At 40.1% G+C, this 17,092-nt stretch overlaps 1 protein-coding gene and 1 non-coding gene across 2 annotated transcripts in view; both read right to left on the reverse strand.

Annotated features, from left to right (window-relative positions):
- PROSER2 (proline and serine rich 2) overlaps window positions 1–17,092 on the reverse strand; it is a 71,392-nt gene that overhangs the window by 33,649 nt on the left and 20,651 nt on the right. The window contains exon 2 of the mRNA XM_027838635.1: window positions 8,346–8,564. Coding sequence (XP_027694436.1) covers window positions 8,346–8,483 — 138 coding nt within the window. The 5' untranslated portion in view covers window positions 8,484–8,564. The remainder of the gene's footprint in view (window positions 1–8,345; window positions 8,565–17,092) is intronic.
- On the reverse strand, window positions 2,260–2,381 carry LOC114025488. The gene has a single exon (XR_003567034.1). It is a non-coding gene; the product is annotated as a U6atac minor spliceosomal RNA (small nuclear RNA).

Here is a 17,092-nt window from a genome sequence, read left to right on the forward strand (position 1 = left end):
TATATATATATATATATATATATATATATATATATATATATATACACATGTTTATGAGTGTATATGTGTGTATATAGGTATATGTTTATAGATATCTATGTATATGTGTTGTATGCATTTAATTGTAGCTTTCTTAAGGGAGAGGGGGTGGGGGAGGGAGGGGGAAAAATAAAGGTAAAAAGTGCACAGTTGACAACAAAAGAAAACCTATAAGGAAGCAAAGAAAAGCAGGGTAGCTTTGAAAACAGTGTATAGTATTTATTATATAGATTTTCTTGAAATGGAAATTGTTTTATATTGAATCTTCTCTTATGTTTTTCTGTGTACATGGAAATTTTCTTTTTTTTTTCTCATTTTGTATTTAAGTTGGAAATGAATAAAAAATTTGCCAAAAGTAAAATAAAAGAGAGTAGGTGGTATCGTGGATTGTGAGATATTTTTCCAAGGTGTGTGGAAGGGCCTACCAAGCTGACCTGACAACTGTAAGTTTTGAGCTCAGAGGGATACGACAAAGCTGTTTCCGACTTTATGATTCTCAGATTTTACTGCTGAATGTAAGGTGATAGTAAAGACCACACTGTGGATAAAATATAAAAATAACATCATTGATAACAGAGCTTGGTCTGTTCATCAGCTCACTGAGCTATTAGGTGGCAATAGGTGGGTCCATTCTCTTCTTGCCTTTTACAATGACCTTTTGAGTGAGCTTGGAACAAATCATGTTGTACTTTAATACCTCAGTTTCTGCCTCTTTAGATTTAGATAACATCTGCTACCTTATTCTGTTCCTTCATGTAGATGTTGTAAAACAGTAATTTTCAAAATGTAATCCAGGGATTTGTTCCCAAGACCTTTTCAGGGGGTCTACAAGTTCAAAACTATTTTCAAATTTATACTAAGATGCTTTAAATTTTAATACGGTAAATACTGATGGATATAACTTATACAAAGAAAAGCTCTTTGGCGAGGGTAGTGTCCTCAATAATTTTTAAGAATGTAAAAGGGTCCCGAAACTAAAAAGTTTGAGAGCCGCTATTATAAAGTTAAATGTTCTGGGCTTATCCATAGCAAGAGAAGGATAATCAGCAAGGATAAGCACTGAGGATACCTCAGGTTGATTGAGCTAAGCCAAGCTCCTTTGCCTGAATTACCCATAGAGATCCACCAGTTAGTTCTTTGTTTTAAGGAATGTCTCAATCCCATTTTTCCTTAAGATTCATAAAGATTTTATTCAAAGGAGTATTTTGAGGTACATAAAGGAGGTTGCAAATTAATGTGGTTGAAAAAAGAATCAGATGATATGTGCAGCTGTACATTCATCACCAACCGGGGCAAAAAGCATCCATTTGTTCAATAAAAACCATTTAAGGCAGAATTAAAGCAAAAAGAAACATTTGACAACCACTAAGACCAACCATTCTTCCATTCATAGCATGTACCTGGCAACTGAGCCTCTCGGTTGAAGGAGGTAGATGCCACCCAGAGCACAGACAGATACAGGAACAGGGAGAGGGGTTAGGGTTGAGGATGGTCACACCAAATGTTAGACAGGAATATTAGAGATACAATGAGGCACTTAAGCTCAAAAGCTAGAGATTTAGTATCTATTAACTAATAGGTCACCATTTATTAAGTGCCTGCTATTTTGCCAGGCACTGTGCTAAGCCCTGGGGATTTTTAAAAAAAGGGATGACAGTCTCTATCATCAAAGACTTTACAATCAAATGGGAGAGACAAAATGTAAACAGAAACAAAGCAAACTACATGCAGGATAAATAGAAAGTAATTAAATGAGGGAAAGCACTAGAGTTAGGAAGGATTGAAGAAGGTGTCCTGTAGAAGGTAAGATTTTAGCTGGGACTTAAAGGAAGCCAGAGAGGTCAGTAGTCAGAGTGGAGGAGGGAAAAAATTATCCCATCTTGATCACCAATTGACCCAATGCCAAATTCTTAGACATCTCCAAACAGCCTTTCCTCAGGTTGGCCTCCTCTTGAGCTCTCCCATGCCGCCACTCTGCAGAGAATGCTCAGGACAGTCCCACTTTTCACACTTGCGTAGCGTGTAGTTAAAACAGCTCTTGATCTTCCAGTGAACTGAGTCTGAGAGGCATTAAAGCAACATGCTAGAAATTCCTTTCTTCTTACGTCCCTGAGCTAGCTGCAGGTTGCATCCTTGCCCAGTGGCCTCTCCTCTCATTCCCATCCCCTCTCATCTTGAGTCAGACAGATTGGCACTGCATAGTTCATTACCTTACCCTATCTAAAAACATGGTCCAATGCCACAGAGTATGTGGCAACAACTTAGCTGTATATATGTTGGTAAGGCCACTAGGACCTCTTTCACCCTTACCAGGGGCAGCACTAACTTCTTTTATACAACACCTTGATACCTTTTAAGGAAAAATTAGCCTAACCTGCATGGGGGAGGGGTTAAGATATTGCTTCTACCACAGTAAGAGATATTTTTGAAGTGCATTTGAGTCCTTTGGCAGAAAAGCAGTAATTTCAAAATTTTAAGTCAAACTCTATTATCTTTATCAGATTATTTAGTTATACAAGTACCCATTACCTTATGAACAGCAGCAATAAACAGATAACCTCCAAAAATATCATTACCTTGAATGCTTGCTTTAAACTTAATTATCTCCATGCAGATGATTCTCAAATCTACTTATCCAGCCCTAACCTCTCTCTTGACTCTCAGTCTCTTATAACTTACTATTATACACTTAAATTGAATGTCCTACATACATCTCAAACTCAACCTGTACAAAACAGAACCCAAACTCTCCCTTTCTCTCAGTTTCCTGATTACTGTCCATGATACCATCACCTTTCCAGTCACCTAAGCTCATAGCTTGTGTCATCCTTAAGTCTTTATTAGCACTCACTACAAATATCCAATGTTTCCAAGTCTTTTCATTTCTACCTTCACAGCTCTCAAGTAGGTTCCCCTTCTTTCCCCTCATAAAGCCACCAGACTAGGGCAGCAGGCCCTTAACACATCTCACCTGGACTACTGAAGTAGCCTTTTAGTTAATATCTTTGCTTTATCTCTCTTTAGTCTAGTCCATTCAGTTGTCAAAGTGATCTTACTAAAGTGCAGGTCTGATCATGTCACCTCCCTATTCAATAAATTCCAATGGTTCCCTAATTCTCCTAGCATTCAATTCAAAATCCTTAGGTAGATTCTTAAAGCCCTTCCCAACTTAAAACCCTTCACTACCTACCCATCTAGTCTTCTTACACTTTACTGTCCTCAATATACTAGACTCCTTGCTGTTCCTTGAATAAGTGACCCCCATCTTCCAACTCTGTGACTTTTCAATGAATGTCACGCGTTCCTGAAATGCTGTCCCTCTTCACCTCCACCTTGTGGATTCCTCCAAGATTTCTCAAATCCCACCTTGTACAAGAGGCTTTTCCTAGCTCTGTCCACTGCTAGCATCTTCCCGCTGAGATGACTTCCCATTTACACTATACACATCATATACACACAGTCATTGGCATGTTTTTTCACACATTAGAATGTGTTTACTTTTAGGGCAGGGATCATGTCCTAGCCTTTCTTTGAATCACCAGCACTTAGTACAGTGTTTGGCCCATAATAAGCACTCACCGAATGCTTGTTGACTAACTAATAATGGTGATATCACCAAGGAATAGACTCTGAAGAGAAAAGAGAAGGCTAAGAAAAAAAAACAAAACACCTTGGATTTCACCACTAAAAGTTACCAGTGACTTTGAAAAGAGTAGCTCATACAAAAGTCAGATTATAAGGGATTGAGGACATAGTGGGTTGTCAAAGAGCAGGGAAGAGTGAGTATAGATTCTTAAGTTCAGCAGTGACCAGGAGAAATATAGTCAATATTTCTAGAGGCCCCTATCAGTCCATGGAGTCAAAATAATTTACTTCTTTAATTAAAAAAAAGTTTTGTTGGTGATTTTTTTATATTAATCATTTCCCCATTAATCATTGTTATATTAATTATACTCCTTATTAAGCCCTCTCCTGTAATAAAGAGAAACAATTAAGCAAAACAGAATCACAAAACTATCTGACGGTGTAAACAGTACTGCTTCCATAGTATTCCAACCTCTATCCTAAAAAGAGAAGATGATGTTTCATCATCTCTTCTGTAGGACCAAAATTAGAAGAAGTACTTACTTTCCAACAGGCAAGGTCAAAAACGCTTCTATCAGTAAGTAATCCCTAGGGTCACTAAACCAAGATTTGCCAATAAAGTAGAAATAGTTTTTTTTTTTTTTTCATGAAACTGCTTCCAGTCACTCCCAGACTTTCAGTGTTTCCTATCCCAAGACCAAGAGGATAAAGTCCAAACTTCTAAATCTATTATTTACAATTCTTCCCCAATTTATCCTTCAAGTGTTCTTTTTGACCACTCCCTCCCTGACGCAGACACTCTTCCCTGACTGGGCCACAAGCCCTTTGGCTCCTACAGACTAGCTTCTGTTGATGCCCCTACCTAAACGCCTCATCTGTGCCTCTCTGTCTCTAGATAGCCTGTGTATCCCTGAGAAAGGCAGCTTGGAGTTCACCTACTCAGTGAAGGTTTCCCATATCATTCCAGCCCATAAGATAGAAAGGGATCTGGAGTTTATCCAATGCCAAGCCCTCAGACTAAAGATGAGAAAAAGAAGTCCCAAGGAATTAAGCAAATTTGCCCAGGACTACACAGGAAGTTAATGGCAGGGTTAGAACCAGAAGCCAGGTTTTTTGCTACCTGGTCAAGTGCTCTATTATACAACCCTCTTCCTTTATCTTCTCTGAACTTCTGTGGCATTTAAGACTTGGACCGCTGATCAAGTCTCAGGATGTCTGACTTTGCTTTGTATTTTGGTGGAATTTTTCAGTGGCAGCTAGGTGGCATAGAGGATAGAGTGCTGGGCCCCAAGTCAGGAAGACTCATCTTTCTGAGTTCCAAGCTGGCCTCAGACACTTACTAGTTGTGTGACCCTGGGCAAGTCATTTAACCCTGTTTGCCCTAGTTTTCTCATCTGTAAAATGAGCCGGAGAAGGAAATGGCAAACCACTTCAGTATCTTCACCAAGAAAACCCCAAATGGGGTCACAAGGAGTCGGACATGCCTGAAAATGACTGAGCAACAACAAAAATTCTATGATTTCCTTGAGGGCAGGAACACATATAACATTTATATCATCTATTAACACAATATTGGGCATATCATAGGAAGTCTTTTATGCCTCTGCTCACAGACATAATTCAGAAGGATGTCTTTATTACTTTTTTCCCAACAGGATGTCAGAATTATACCTCCAACATATCTGCCAATAGTTTTTGGAGATTATAATCCTCTTATCTAAACTCTGTCTCCCCTAGAGTTTAGCACATAACCACACTTAATGTATTTTTTAAAAATTTAATTATCTTTGTTGGTTTGGTACTGTTCTTTAGGGATAAGGATAGGGACTAGATCAGTGATTTCATTGTTGTCAGGAACTTCCAGGCGCAGAAACTCCTTCTACCAAGGAAAATCTTGGTTAGAGAGCTGCCTGGAGCAAAGGGGTCAAACATGGCAGCCACGCTCCCAAGTGGAGCCTGAACTAGATTAAAATGTCATTGGGAAAGAGATAACAAAAATAATGAAAATACAATAAAACATAGACAGTGTTCATTTGTGATTTTCTAAGTCAATATGTGGCCTTTGGGATTCCGTAGGCACCATTTAGTTGCTTTCCTCTTTCTTTGAGTTTGACCCCACTGGCCAACAGGACTAAAAGGCCAGAGGACTTGCCCAGGGTCACACAGCCAGTATATATCCAAGGCAGGACTTGAACCCAGATTTTCCTGACTGTGAGGTGAGCTCTCCATCCACTACACCATGCTGTCTCTCACGAAATTAATCTGCAACAGTTTTGAGGGTCACTATGCTAAATTAAAGACTTAAGGCATGCTCGATCATCTTCACCTAAATTTAAAATGTCTGTGCCTTTCACATTGTGTTGAGGGTCTTGTTGATAAAAGGAGAAGTTTTTAATTTTGCATACTTTCATTCTGATTTGTTTTTCAAATCTAGATAAGAAATGTGTGTGTGTGTGGGGGGGGATTCAAGTTGATTTTCTCTAGTTTCTATCTTCAAGAGATTCTTTATGGTATCCTAGAAACTAATATATAGCCAATTCCAATCATTCTTTCTTTCTTATTTTTTTTGGTGGGGGGGAGGCAATTGGGCTTAAGTGACTTGCACAGGGTAATATAGCTAGTAAGTGTTTGAGTCCAGATTTGAACTCAGGTCCTCTTGACTGCTCTATCCACTATACCATTTAGCTGCCCCTAAATCATTCATTCTAAGGCATTCCAGGAAATTCATTTCTACAGATACTGATTTTATCAGCTCATCTTAACCTTCTCTCTTCTAGTGAATCAACAAATATTCTTTTTTTTTTCTCTTGGTGAAATAGTGCTAAAAAGGAAACATAGAAATAGAGTTCTACCATAATGTAGTAGTCCTATTGAAAATCTCCAGTGGCTTTATGTTTCTAAGAAGACTTGAGACACTGAAATTTCCTCTCAGTAGGTACTTTAGACTTCTTATACACAAGTATCTGTTATGTAGTATAACAGGTTAAATCCCCCAGTCTCAGAATTCCTGGAAAGACGGAATTGGAACTCCCGCTAGAGTACAAATAAGAAGATGGAGTTAGGGTGAACTTCAGAGATCTAGTGACACTGTGGGGCTAATATTCTGAATGTAGAACCTTATCCTTCCAAGAAGAGCAAAATTCAATTCAACAACCATTAAAAAGAGAAAATTCAGCTCAACAACTACTAAATGTCTACTATGTGCTAGTTTCTGCATAGGTACATGTTTGCTGCTCTCCTAAAGTTTTTTGACTTGCGGGAGAAAAGACATTTATATTCTATGCAAATGCAGTAAGAGATACACACAAAGCATTGAAAGAATTTGGAGGAAGATAAGCCACATTTCTAAAACTAAAATTTACTTTTGCAAAGTTTCAAAAGCTAGTTAATGAAGTCTCTGTTTGATTTAAGGGGGTAGGCCTTGTTTGCAAAAAGGAGTGATTATCTATCTCAGTGTTTTTAGTGTAACCCTGGGTTGCTAAGATCTAGGATCAGAGAGAACATGGATGATCTTCCAGGGATCACAGGGGCTTTGTCTGGGGGTGAGAGAATCCTCAGACTTCTCTGTTAATATCCATTCTGAGGAAACCTCAATTTGTTTGGGGGTGCCAGTGACCTTGATAAAGGACTTCTCTCACCTAAACTTTAGTGTATCAGATAGGAAAGGCAGAGGGGTGAAAATGAGACTATCATTGGGACCAGAGAGCTAAAGGAGAGAAGACAAGTATGTGGCAGGTGTAGACTGGAACAGAGACCAGATTAAACCAGTAGATGTGACAGCTGATGACAATGAAGGCCAATCAGTTAACTCTTTTTAGCCCTGTTCTCCTAAAGCACAGAGGTGACTCTGGCTGTGAACCCCAGCATTGTATTAACTGTATTACGTGATACTACTAATAAATTACATGACCATTGCTGAGTTTTGACGAAGCCTATAATTTGTGGTTTGAGGTTGAGAGAAGGTAAACTAATCCATGGGAAAGGAGTTTTACCTGGTTTCCTCTAGAGTGGAGGCTGAGATAGTTGGGAGAGAATGTTTTTATAATTTTGGGAAATTTACAGGAATACTCCAAAACATACCTATTAGACTATCTTTGAAGGCAGGGAGAAAAAAACTTGTAAGGAGACAAGCCAGTAGCAGATTGAAGCATAGGGAATTCATGTGTTTGTCCTCAAGTGTACATACCTGTGATACCTCATAAGTTTAGCCTTGTTTGAAACATATTTAAATATGAATTCACATTTAGCTAAATTATGTTTAAGAGGCAAAAGAATTTTAACGCCTAATAATAAACTCAATGTTTGGTATCTTTTTTTACCAACTATAGCTGAGAAAGCAAAGACTTCTGCCTTTTTGTGGTTTTTTTTTGTTTGTTTTTTTTCTTTTATAGCCCAGGTCTTAAAATAGAAGTTAGGACTTTTTCAAGAGAATGTCATGTCTTCTCTGGGTGCTATGAGCTGTGAGTAGATGGGCAGTAGCATTGTTCTCAGCAGCATGTCACATGCTGACCCTGTCCAATGACCCAAGGAGGCAGGAGGGAACTCACATACCATCCCCTTTTCTGCTCCACCCTTGCCCTAAGGGTAGGCCCTGTAAGGTAGAAAGGTTCCACAAGAAAACCCAACCACATAGATTTTAATTTTTTAAAAATTTTGTTAGAGAGGATTTACACCCACATGCACACACATACGTACAAGTATTAGGTATTGCCATCACTCACCAAGGTAAAACTTCTGGACCGAGAACTGCTTCTTCTGCTGTCCAGACTCCCATCTCTGCTCAAGTCACTGTGCCTGTAGCTGGGTGACATGTCAGAGTCCATTTCTAAACAATCTGATGTCAGATGATTTCTGGGCATCCCCACAGGAAGTTCAGCAGCCTGCTTGGTCAAAGAATGAGAAAAGAGGCCAGCACTGAATCTTGGAGTGGAGGATCATTTCTGGAAGAAAAATAAATTACATGCAATGCAAGCGTGACCTAGATCTTAAATTGACTTTCAACCCACAAAATGAAAGTGCCAGCAAGAGATCAACTTATTCAGGAAGTATACTTGAATAAGTTGACCATTAGATCGAAACAAGTAAATGAGAAACCTGAGTCCTGGTTCTGTCAACAAATGTGCACGATGACTTAGTAACCCAAAGTACACATGGGGGCCAGTTAAGTAGGTAGAAAGAGGGCTCTTTTAGTGCTAGAAATGCGGTGGAACCAAATTTATACACCCTCTTCTGCTCTCACAGTTCTACATTTTCCTCTCTTTCCTTGCTCCCTCAATTACAAAGATCTAAATTAAAGAGTTCTTAACTTTTTGTGTGTCATCAACCTCTTTGGCAGTATGGTGAAGTCTGTGGACCCCTTCTCAGAATAATGCTTTTAAATGCATAAAATCAAATACAGAAGCTTACGGAAGAAACCATATAAGCTGAAATACAGTTAATAAAATATTAAAATAATAAATTCACGGACCCCAAGCTAAGAACCCTCCCAATCTAAATAATTAGATCTAGGCAGACATTATTCTTAGCTCCTAAGCTACTACATTAATCAGAATTGGTAAGAGACAATCCTGATATTGTCTTTACTTGTCCCACCATTCTATTCTATGGTTTTAATTCCAAAGGTATTAAGTCTAGTATAGTATCATTAAAAGTGCCTGTATTAACTAAAAATAAAAATTAGAAGTTGGTTTCTTTAAAATGACAACCCCTTCCCTAACTCCCTCCTTCAAGCTTTTCTAATTTCACCCTAAGTATCCATTGTTTTCCTACTAAACCACGATAGCCTAATTCAGAGATTTTTCTACCTGGAAAGTACTTGAGCATATCTCATTGAACCCAACAGGAACAGAAAGGTTAAGTCTAAATTCTAGCCCAAGGTCACATGGTAGGTTGGTACCAAAGCCCAGTCAAGAAATTGAGTCTCCTGATTCTCAATCTAGTGTACTTGTCCTTGAATCCTTCACTTTCTCTCCACCTTCCCCTATCCCTATGTTGATAATGACTTTCCACCTTATTTTTTGTTATTAAGTTGTTTTTCAATCATTTCCAACTTTATGCTACTCCATTTGGGGTTTTCTTGGAAGAGATATAGAGATATAGTTTGCCATTTCCTTCTCCAGTTCATTTTACAGATGAGGAAACTGAGGCAAACAGGGTTAAGCAACTTGCCTAGGGTCACACAGCTAGTAAGTGTCTGAAGTTGAATTTGAACTCACATTGATGAGCCTTCCTAACCGCAGGCCCAGCCCTCTATCCACTGTACCACCTCACTGCCCACCATGTTTTACATCTCTTTAATGCACTTACTATGTATGTGATATATTACAGTTGTTTTGTTTGTATTATTCTCATACTAGACTAAACTCTAGGAGAATGGGAGCTACGTTTTAGCTAAACTTTTTTTTTTTAATCTCTCCTAGTGATAACACAATCACTTTAGCACAATGCTCTGCTCAGAATAGGAGTTAATGCTTAAGGATAAATTGAATTTGCTTTCTGTTCCGTCTCCTTGTAGCAGCTGGGTTCCACCCAGGATCTCCCAGACAGAATAGCACTAGCAGTCCTTGAAGTTAAGTTGGCAAAAGAGGAGTCCAGAAGCCGGGGCTACCGAACTGATCCATTTAAAACAGAAGAGAGAGGATTCAAAGTGCCAAACCTACAAGTTAGAATTCAGCTTTGCAATCAAAAAAAAATTTTTTTCAAAACCCAATAGCCCCTTAGATGTAAAGATGATTTATACCATTTTCTCTGTTCTCCTCAAGAGGAACTCTCGGTTACCTCCTTTGCAAAGCTAGTGTTTTAATCGAAGGTGGTCTCAGGCTTTCTATACCCTGTTATCCAACAAATAATCTTTTTTCACTCACCCTCAGATGCTGAAGCATCATGAAAAATCCTTCCCTCCATCCATTTATATGCCCAAACTCATGCAAAAGACTGGGTATTGTCAGCTGGCAAGAGCTTGTGGCTACCAACTGAGGCTTAGCAGCCAAACGTGGGATTTCAGAATTCTTTAGAGATCTGAATGTTGTCTTCTATAGGATAGTACCAAGGGGGAGAGGGTAGAAAGGGGAGCTTCAACAAGGAATTCAAGGAGCAAGGCAACTGAGTTGTCCATGTAAACTCACTTACTCCTTGTATTCTTTTGACTATTTTGGCCGATTCCTTGTATTCTTTTGACTATTTTGGCGGATAGCCCAGCCTAGCTCCTGAGCAACAGGAAATCAAGTGCCCTTAGCAAAGCCTTTTCCAAGATCAGAGGAGGTAACAAAACACCAGGCACAAATGGCTAGGATCCTATAGAAATTCCCTCTGTATTTGCTCCATGAGGAAAATCCTGTTAATCACATAACTTGTTGATAAGCTGCTGTGCCAAGTAGCCTATAGTGCCTTCTCCCAGGCTCTTGAGATCAGATGAACCCACAAAAGCTTAAGAACAATTTACTTAAAGTAAAACATATTCCCAAACACACTGTATGACAGAGAAGCAGTGTGGAGTTGTGACTCCAGAGTCAGTAAAATCCTAGGTTTGAATTCTGCTGAAATCACTTTCTAAAGCTGTGGCCCTAGGCCAGTATCTTAACACCTTCCCTCCCCCACTTCCCCTAGTCACTGAGTCACCGTCACTGGTGGTAAAACAGTTCCCATATCCCAGGGTTGTTGTGAAGGTCAAAAGAATTACTGTATGTAAAGCCCTCGTTGAGACAGCTGGGTAGGGTAGTAGACTGAGCACTGGGCCTGGAGTCAGGAAGACGAGTTCAAATGCAGCCTCAGACACTTACTAGATGTGTGACCCTGGGCAAGTCACTAACCTCTGTTTGAGAAGGAAATGGCAAACCCCTCCAGTATCTTTGCCAAGAAAACCCCATGGGCAATATTGGCTTGCTGTGGTCCATGGGGTCAAGAAAAGTAGGACCCCAACTGAACTACAACAAAAGCACTTTGTATTCCTTTGTATTCCTTTTCTGTATCCTCAGCACTTAGCAGAGCCTGGCACATAGTACCATAAATGTTTATTGATTGATTTGTAAATCTTAAAGTCATAGATAAATATGAGCTCTCATTATTAAGTAGGAATCAGAGAGATACTTTTTGAAGTTATCAGTTCATAGGTAGGCAAAGGAATTGCAGATATATGCTCCCCTCCCCACCTAGGACTAGGGGAAGGTTAGAATATGCAGAGAAAAGACCATGCTCCTAGGTACCATCTCTTAATCAGGACCATCCTCAACCGAGTGGCTTTAGAAACTCTAAGGTAGTCCTTATACTCAAAGCCACAGTGAGGAATCTCTGGACCAAAGAACACATCTACTTCAAGGTAAAGCAGGGGATGAGAGGAATGTCAATTTGGTTCAGGGGTGGGGAACCTGCAGCCTTGAGTTGTGGCCTGGAGGCCGCAGGTTCCCCACCCCTGATTTGGTTGATCTGGACCAGTTTTACACAAGAGAATCCATTGCTAATCCTCAATCTAGGGGATGGATTTAGAGTTTGCTCCAGTGACATCCTGGGGTTGTCTCTACTTGGTTTGGGAGATACAGTAGGTCATTTCATGCTTCAACCTCCTCAGCCCCAAACTCTAGCTCAAGGCTCATAGAAGCCCCTGATTGCTCTCTCAGTATTTAGGTAAGTCTTTGTCTGATATGGAAAGTAGTCAGAGTCCAGATCCCTCCTCTGATTATTTGACCCAGGCCATCTCACTCCATATTTGTTTGCCACGCCTGACCTGCTCTTATTCATTTAGACTGTACCCTCCATACTAGCTAATACCTAGATCTTCTCACCAGACCTTCTATATTCCGGGCCCCAGTAACTGAAGAAGTTCATCTACTCCTCTTTGAAGCAATACCCGAGGACCCAACCCAGAGTTGATTGGTAATTGAGCGTGTGCAAACTAGCCCATTTAGCCAACTATTGGCTGGTTCTAGACATCAGCCTATGCTTCATCTTCACTTCCTATTCAGTCATCCATCTTAGGTCACCTACCTGCTACCGAGTGTGGACCTTCTCCCTCCACTTCCTCAGAACAAATACCACCCCTCTAGGTACCACTCTCCTGGATATGTTGTCTTGTTAGAAATGTAAGCTCCTTGACAGCAAAGACTAGTTAAAAAAAAATCCATATCCCCAGTGTTAAGCAGAGTGCTGGGCAACTAGTAAGCAAATGCTTAGTAAATGCTTTTTAAAAATACATTTGGAGAGGAGGGGTAATAGAAGGGAGGTGGGGTGTAATAGAAGGGAGGGCAGATTGGGAGAGGGGGTAATCAGGAGCAAACACTTTTGAGGAGGGACAGGGTCAAAGAAGAGAATAGAATAAAGAGTTGGGGGGGTGGGTAGGATAGGATGGAGGAAAATATAGTTAGTCTTTCACAACATGACTATTATGGAAGTGTTTTGCATGATTATACGTGTATAACCTATATTAGATTGCTTGCCCTCTCAATTAGGGTAGGTGGGGAGGGAGGAAGAGAGAGAATTTGGAACTCAAAGTTTTAAAAAAAAGTGCTAAAAATTGTTTTCACATGCAACTGGGAAATAAGATACACAGGCAATGGGATATAGAAATCTGTCTTACCCTACAGGAAAATAGAAGGGGAAGGGGGTAGGAGGGGTGATAGAAGGGAAAGCAGATTGGGGAAAGGGGTAATCAGAATGCACTCGGTCATAGGGTGGGGGGAGAAGAGAGACGGGGAGAAAATCTGGAACTCAAAATCCTGTGGAAGTGAATGTTGAAAACTAAAAATAAATAAATAAATTGAAATGTGGAAAAAAAATATTTGACCATGTGAAGGGAAAAACTTATTGCTTCACCAAATCCCTAAAGCTACAACTGTTTTTGCCAAAGGTATATGCTCCATGCACAGAGTGATTTCTTCACACAGAAAAAAATTTTGCAGTCACTTTTAGATTCCTTCCTTCACTTCTATATCGAATTGTGAAGTCTTGATTGAAGTCCCAGTATGTCTCCCAATGGCCGTTTTCATTCTATTCCATACTTTTTTTTTTTTTTTTGCTTTTTTGGTGAGGCAGTTGGGGTTAAGTGACTTGCCAAGGGTCACATAGCTAGTAAGTGTTAAGTGTCTGAGGCTGGATTTGAACTCAGGTCCTCCTGACCCCAAGGCCAGAGCTCTATCCACTGCGCCACCTAGCTGCCCCTATTCCGTACTTTAATAACTTCTGCCAGAACAGGATTCTTAGCCCTTTTGTGTGTGTCATGGACAGTCTGGTGAAGCCTATGAACCTTTTCTCAGAATGTTTTTAAATAATTAAAGAAAATACCAAATATCAGTTAGAGGTTAATAAAAATAAAGATGTAACTTTTTTTCCTCCATCCAAGTTCACAGACTTCCTGAAACTTATATATGGACCAATGCACTAGAATGTAAGTTTCTTGAAAGCAGCAATTGCTTTATTTTAGTCCTTGTATCTCCAGTAGTTAGCATAGAACCTCTGTAAATGCTTACAGACTGATCGATTGAGCCCTTATCACTTCTGTCCTCCCAGGTAGTCTCCGTGCCTATTGCTTCTCCCTCTTCTTCCTTCCCTTCCCCCTCCCTTCCTTCCTCTCTCATCCACTGTGTCCACAGCTTCCTCAAATACCACTTGGATCATTTTCCCCTGATCAAAATTCCCTACAGGCTCCTCACTGCCCAGAGTAAGACTTCTAAAACTGGCTTTCAAGGCCCTCTACGTCCAGCCTCACCTGCTATGTTCTGAATAAGATTTCTGCTACTGTCAATCTGATCAATTTACCTTACCCCAAAGGTACAACTTCCAGGTTTTGCTTCTTGTGCTCCTTGCTTCTGAAATATCTTCCCTATTCTTCTCTGCCCACTTAAACCCTTTCTTTCCTTTATGTCTCTCATCATAATATTATTATAATTATAACTAACATTTATGTGGCACTTTAAGGTTTGCAAATTGACTTGTACATATTATCTCATCTGAACATTACAACAACTCTTGCAGGTAGGTGCTCTTATTATCCTCATTTTACAGATAGGAAGACTGAGGTTGGAAGAGATTAAATGACTTGCCCAGGGCCATGCAACTAGTAAGTGAAACAAAGGCAGGAGTGGACCTCAGGTCTTCCTGATGCCCAGAGTTCTAGTTGCTGTACCACCCAGCTGCTTCCTCCATGAGTTCTTTTCTGACTACCTCAGACCACTCTTACGTCCTCTTCCTATGAGTGCCAATAGCATTTGCTAATCATTGAGCGCCAATATGTTTCTTAGTTATCCCTTTATACATTATTTGTTTTATGCATTTAAAATTTAAATATACATTATTTTAACACCCTATTGTGATAAGTAGCTCATTTTATATTTTCACTGGGGACAATATAATGGCCACAAAGGTTCACTTAGTCCTCTTTTACTTTAGGGAATCTAATTTAGATTAAAAAAAAAGTTCTGAATTCAGACACAATTGCTCTGAGCCCCCAGTTAGGAAAAATCCCAATGGCTAGGCAGAGAGAGAGTGGTCTTTTTTTTGCCTATCCTTACGTTCATATCCACCTCTAGTTAACCTATGATTTCTTACATTATAGGCAACTAGGTAGCACTGTGGATAGAACACTGGGCCTGGAGTCAGAAGACCTGAGTTTAAATCCCACCTCAAACACTCATTAGCTATATGACCCTGGGCAAGCCCCTTAATCTATGTCTTCTTCAGTTTCCCCATCTATAAAATAGGGATAATAACGGCACCTACCTTCCAGGGTTGTTGTGAGGATCAAATGAAATTAGGTTTGTGAAGAGCTTAGCACAGTGCCTAACACATAATAGGCACTTAACAAATGCGTATTTCCTTCCTTCCTTCCTTCCTTCCTTCCTTCCTTCCTTCCTTCCTTCCTTCCTCCCTCCCTCCCAGGAGATAATTCTACAAAGGTAGGGTTGGTGTCAAGATTATGGAGTGACTTGAATGTCAAGGTAAATGGGAAACCATTGAAGGTTTTTGGATTGTAGAGGGTTAAAATCAGACTTTTACATAATGTAAACTAATCACACAGCTGTATGAAGGCTGACCTGGAGGGGAATGAGACTAGAGATGGCTGGCCATTTTAGAAGAGAATTGCAGGAGTCCAGGCAAGAGATAGAACCAGCCTCAACTCAAGTGATGGCAAAAGAAAAGGATGAGAAAGAAATTGTAATGATAGGACTTGGCATCTGATTGGATAGGAAGTTGGGGGAAAAGGAGTATTCAAAGAAGACTGAGATTTCAAGTAATAGATGACTAGGAAGTCTGTGAATTACAGTATTTCAGTCATAGGGATATGGAAACCAGAAGAAAAAATAGGTTCAGAAGGAAATATAATTGTGTGTGGGCAGGGTGGAGGGTTAGGACAGGTTGGCATCCTAACAGGATATCCAAGTAACACTGTCTAGTAAGCAATTATAAATGTGGTTCTGGAGCTCAGGAAAGAAGTCAAGACTCAAAAGAAATACACATTTGTGAGTCTACCATATAAAAGTAACAGTTGAAACCAGGGACTAGATAAGATGGAGTATGGTGGCAAGACTTTGAAAGATGCCTTCTTTGTGAGCAAGAGGAAGAAAAGGCGGAAGGAAGAAATGGTATGAGAGGAGGAAGAATGAAGAGCCATTCAAGAAGTGGGGCAAAGAGTGTCAAATATTACAGAGAAGTCAAAGGTATGAGAACTGAGAAGAGGTCTTTGAATCTGTCAATTAAGAGGTCACTGATGATCTTGGAAAAAGCAATTTCAGCAAAGTGGTCTAGATGGAAGCCAGTTTACAAGGGATTGAAGAATGGGCAGGAGATGAAACATTGGATGTGGATTACTATTTCTATTAGTTTTGTCAAGGGAAGTAAGGAAAGGATAAAGGATATGTGGGGATAGTAGGCTCAGGAAGGTCTTTTTAGGATGGGGAGATCTGAACATATTTGTAGATGAAGGGGAAGGAAAGGTTGAAAATACTTTTGAGAGAGGATATGACTGACGAAGCAAGGAGAAGGCAGGCGGGGATGGGATCAAAGGCACACTGGAGGGGAGGGGTCAGCCCCAGGAAGGAGTAGGGCCATTTCTTCCTCTAATATGGGAAGATAGGTGGAAAAATAGAAATTTGAAGTATAGAAGAAGGGAACTGATAAAGCTCAGATCAGATCGTTCTATCTCCTTTCCCCAGAGTCCAGGCTGCTGATAGGTGATCTTTCCTGATATTTCTCCCCAGAATCAGGCCACTACCTTCCTGACCAGCTCCAAGCCATGCCCTGGCCTCCATCCCCTTCTTTGTTCCCTGCCCCCCCCCTCCAATTTGAGTTCCCCTGTAGCTGTGGTCTGCCCATATCAGAATGTAAGCTCCTTTTAGGAAGGTGTAGGGTAAATACTATCTTGCTTGCTTTTATTTTTATCCCCAGTGCTTAAATAGTATGGGGCACACAGTAAATGCATAATAAACACACTTTTCTTTTTTCATTCACACTTCTCATTCAAGTAGGAGACAAGGTGATTTAT

Source organism: Vombatus ursinus, unplaced genomic scaffold (assembly GCF_900497805.2).
Source record: "Vombatus ursinus unplaced genomic scaffold, bare-nosed wombat genome assembly UNPS02014830.1, whole genome shotgun sequence".
In the NCBI taxonomy this organism is placed as follows: Eukaryota; Metazoa; Chordata; class Mammalia; order Diprotodontia; family Vombatidae; genus Vombatus; species Vombatus ursinus.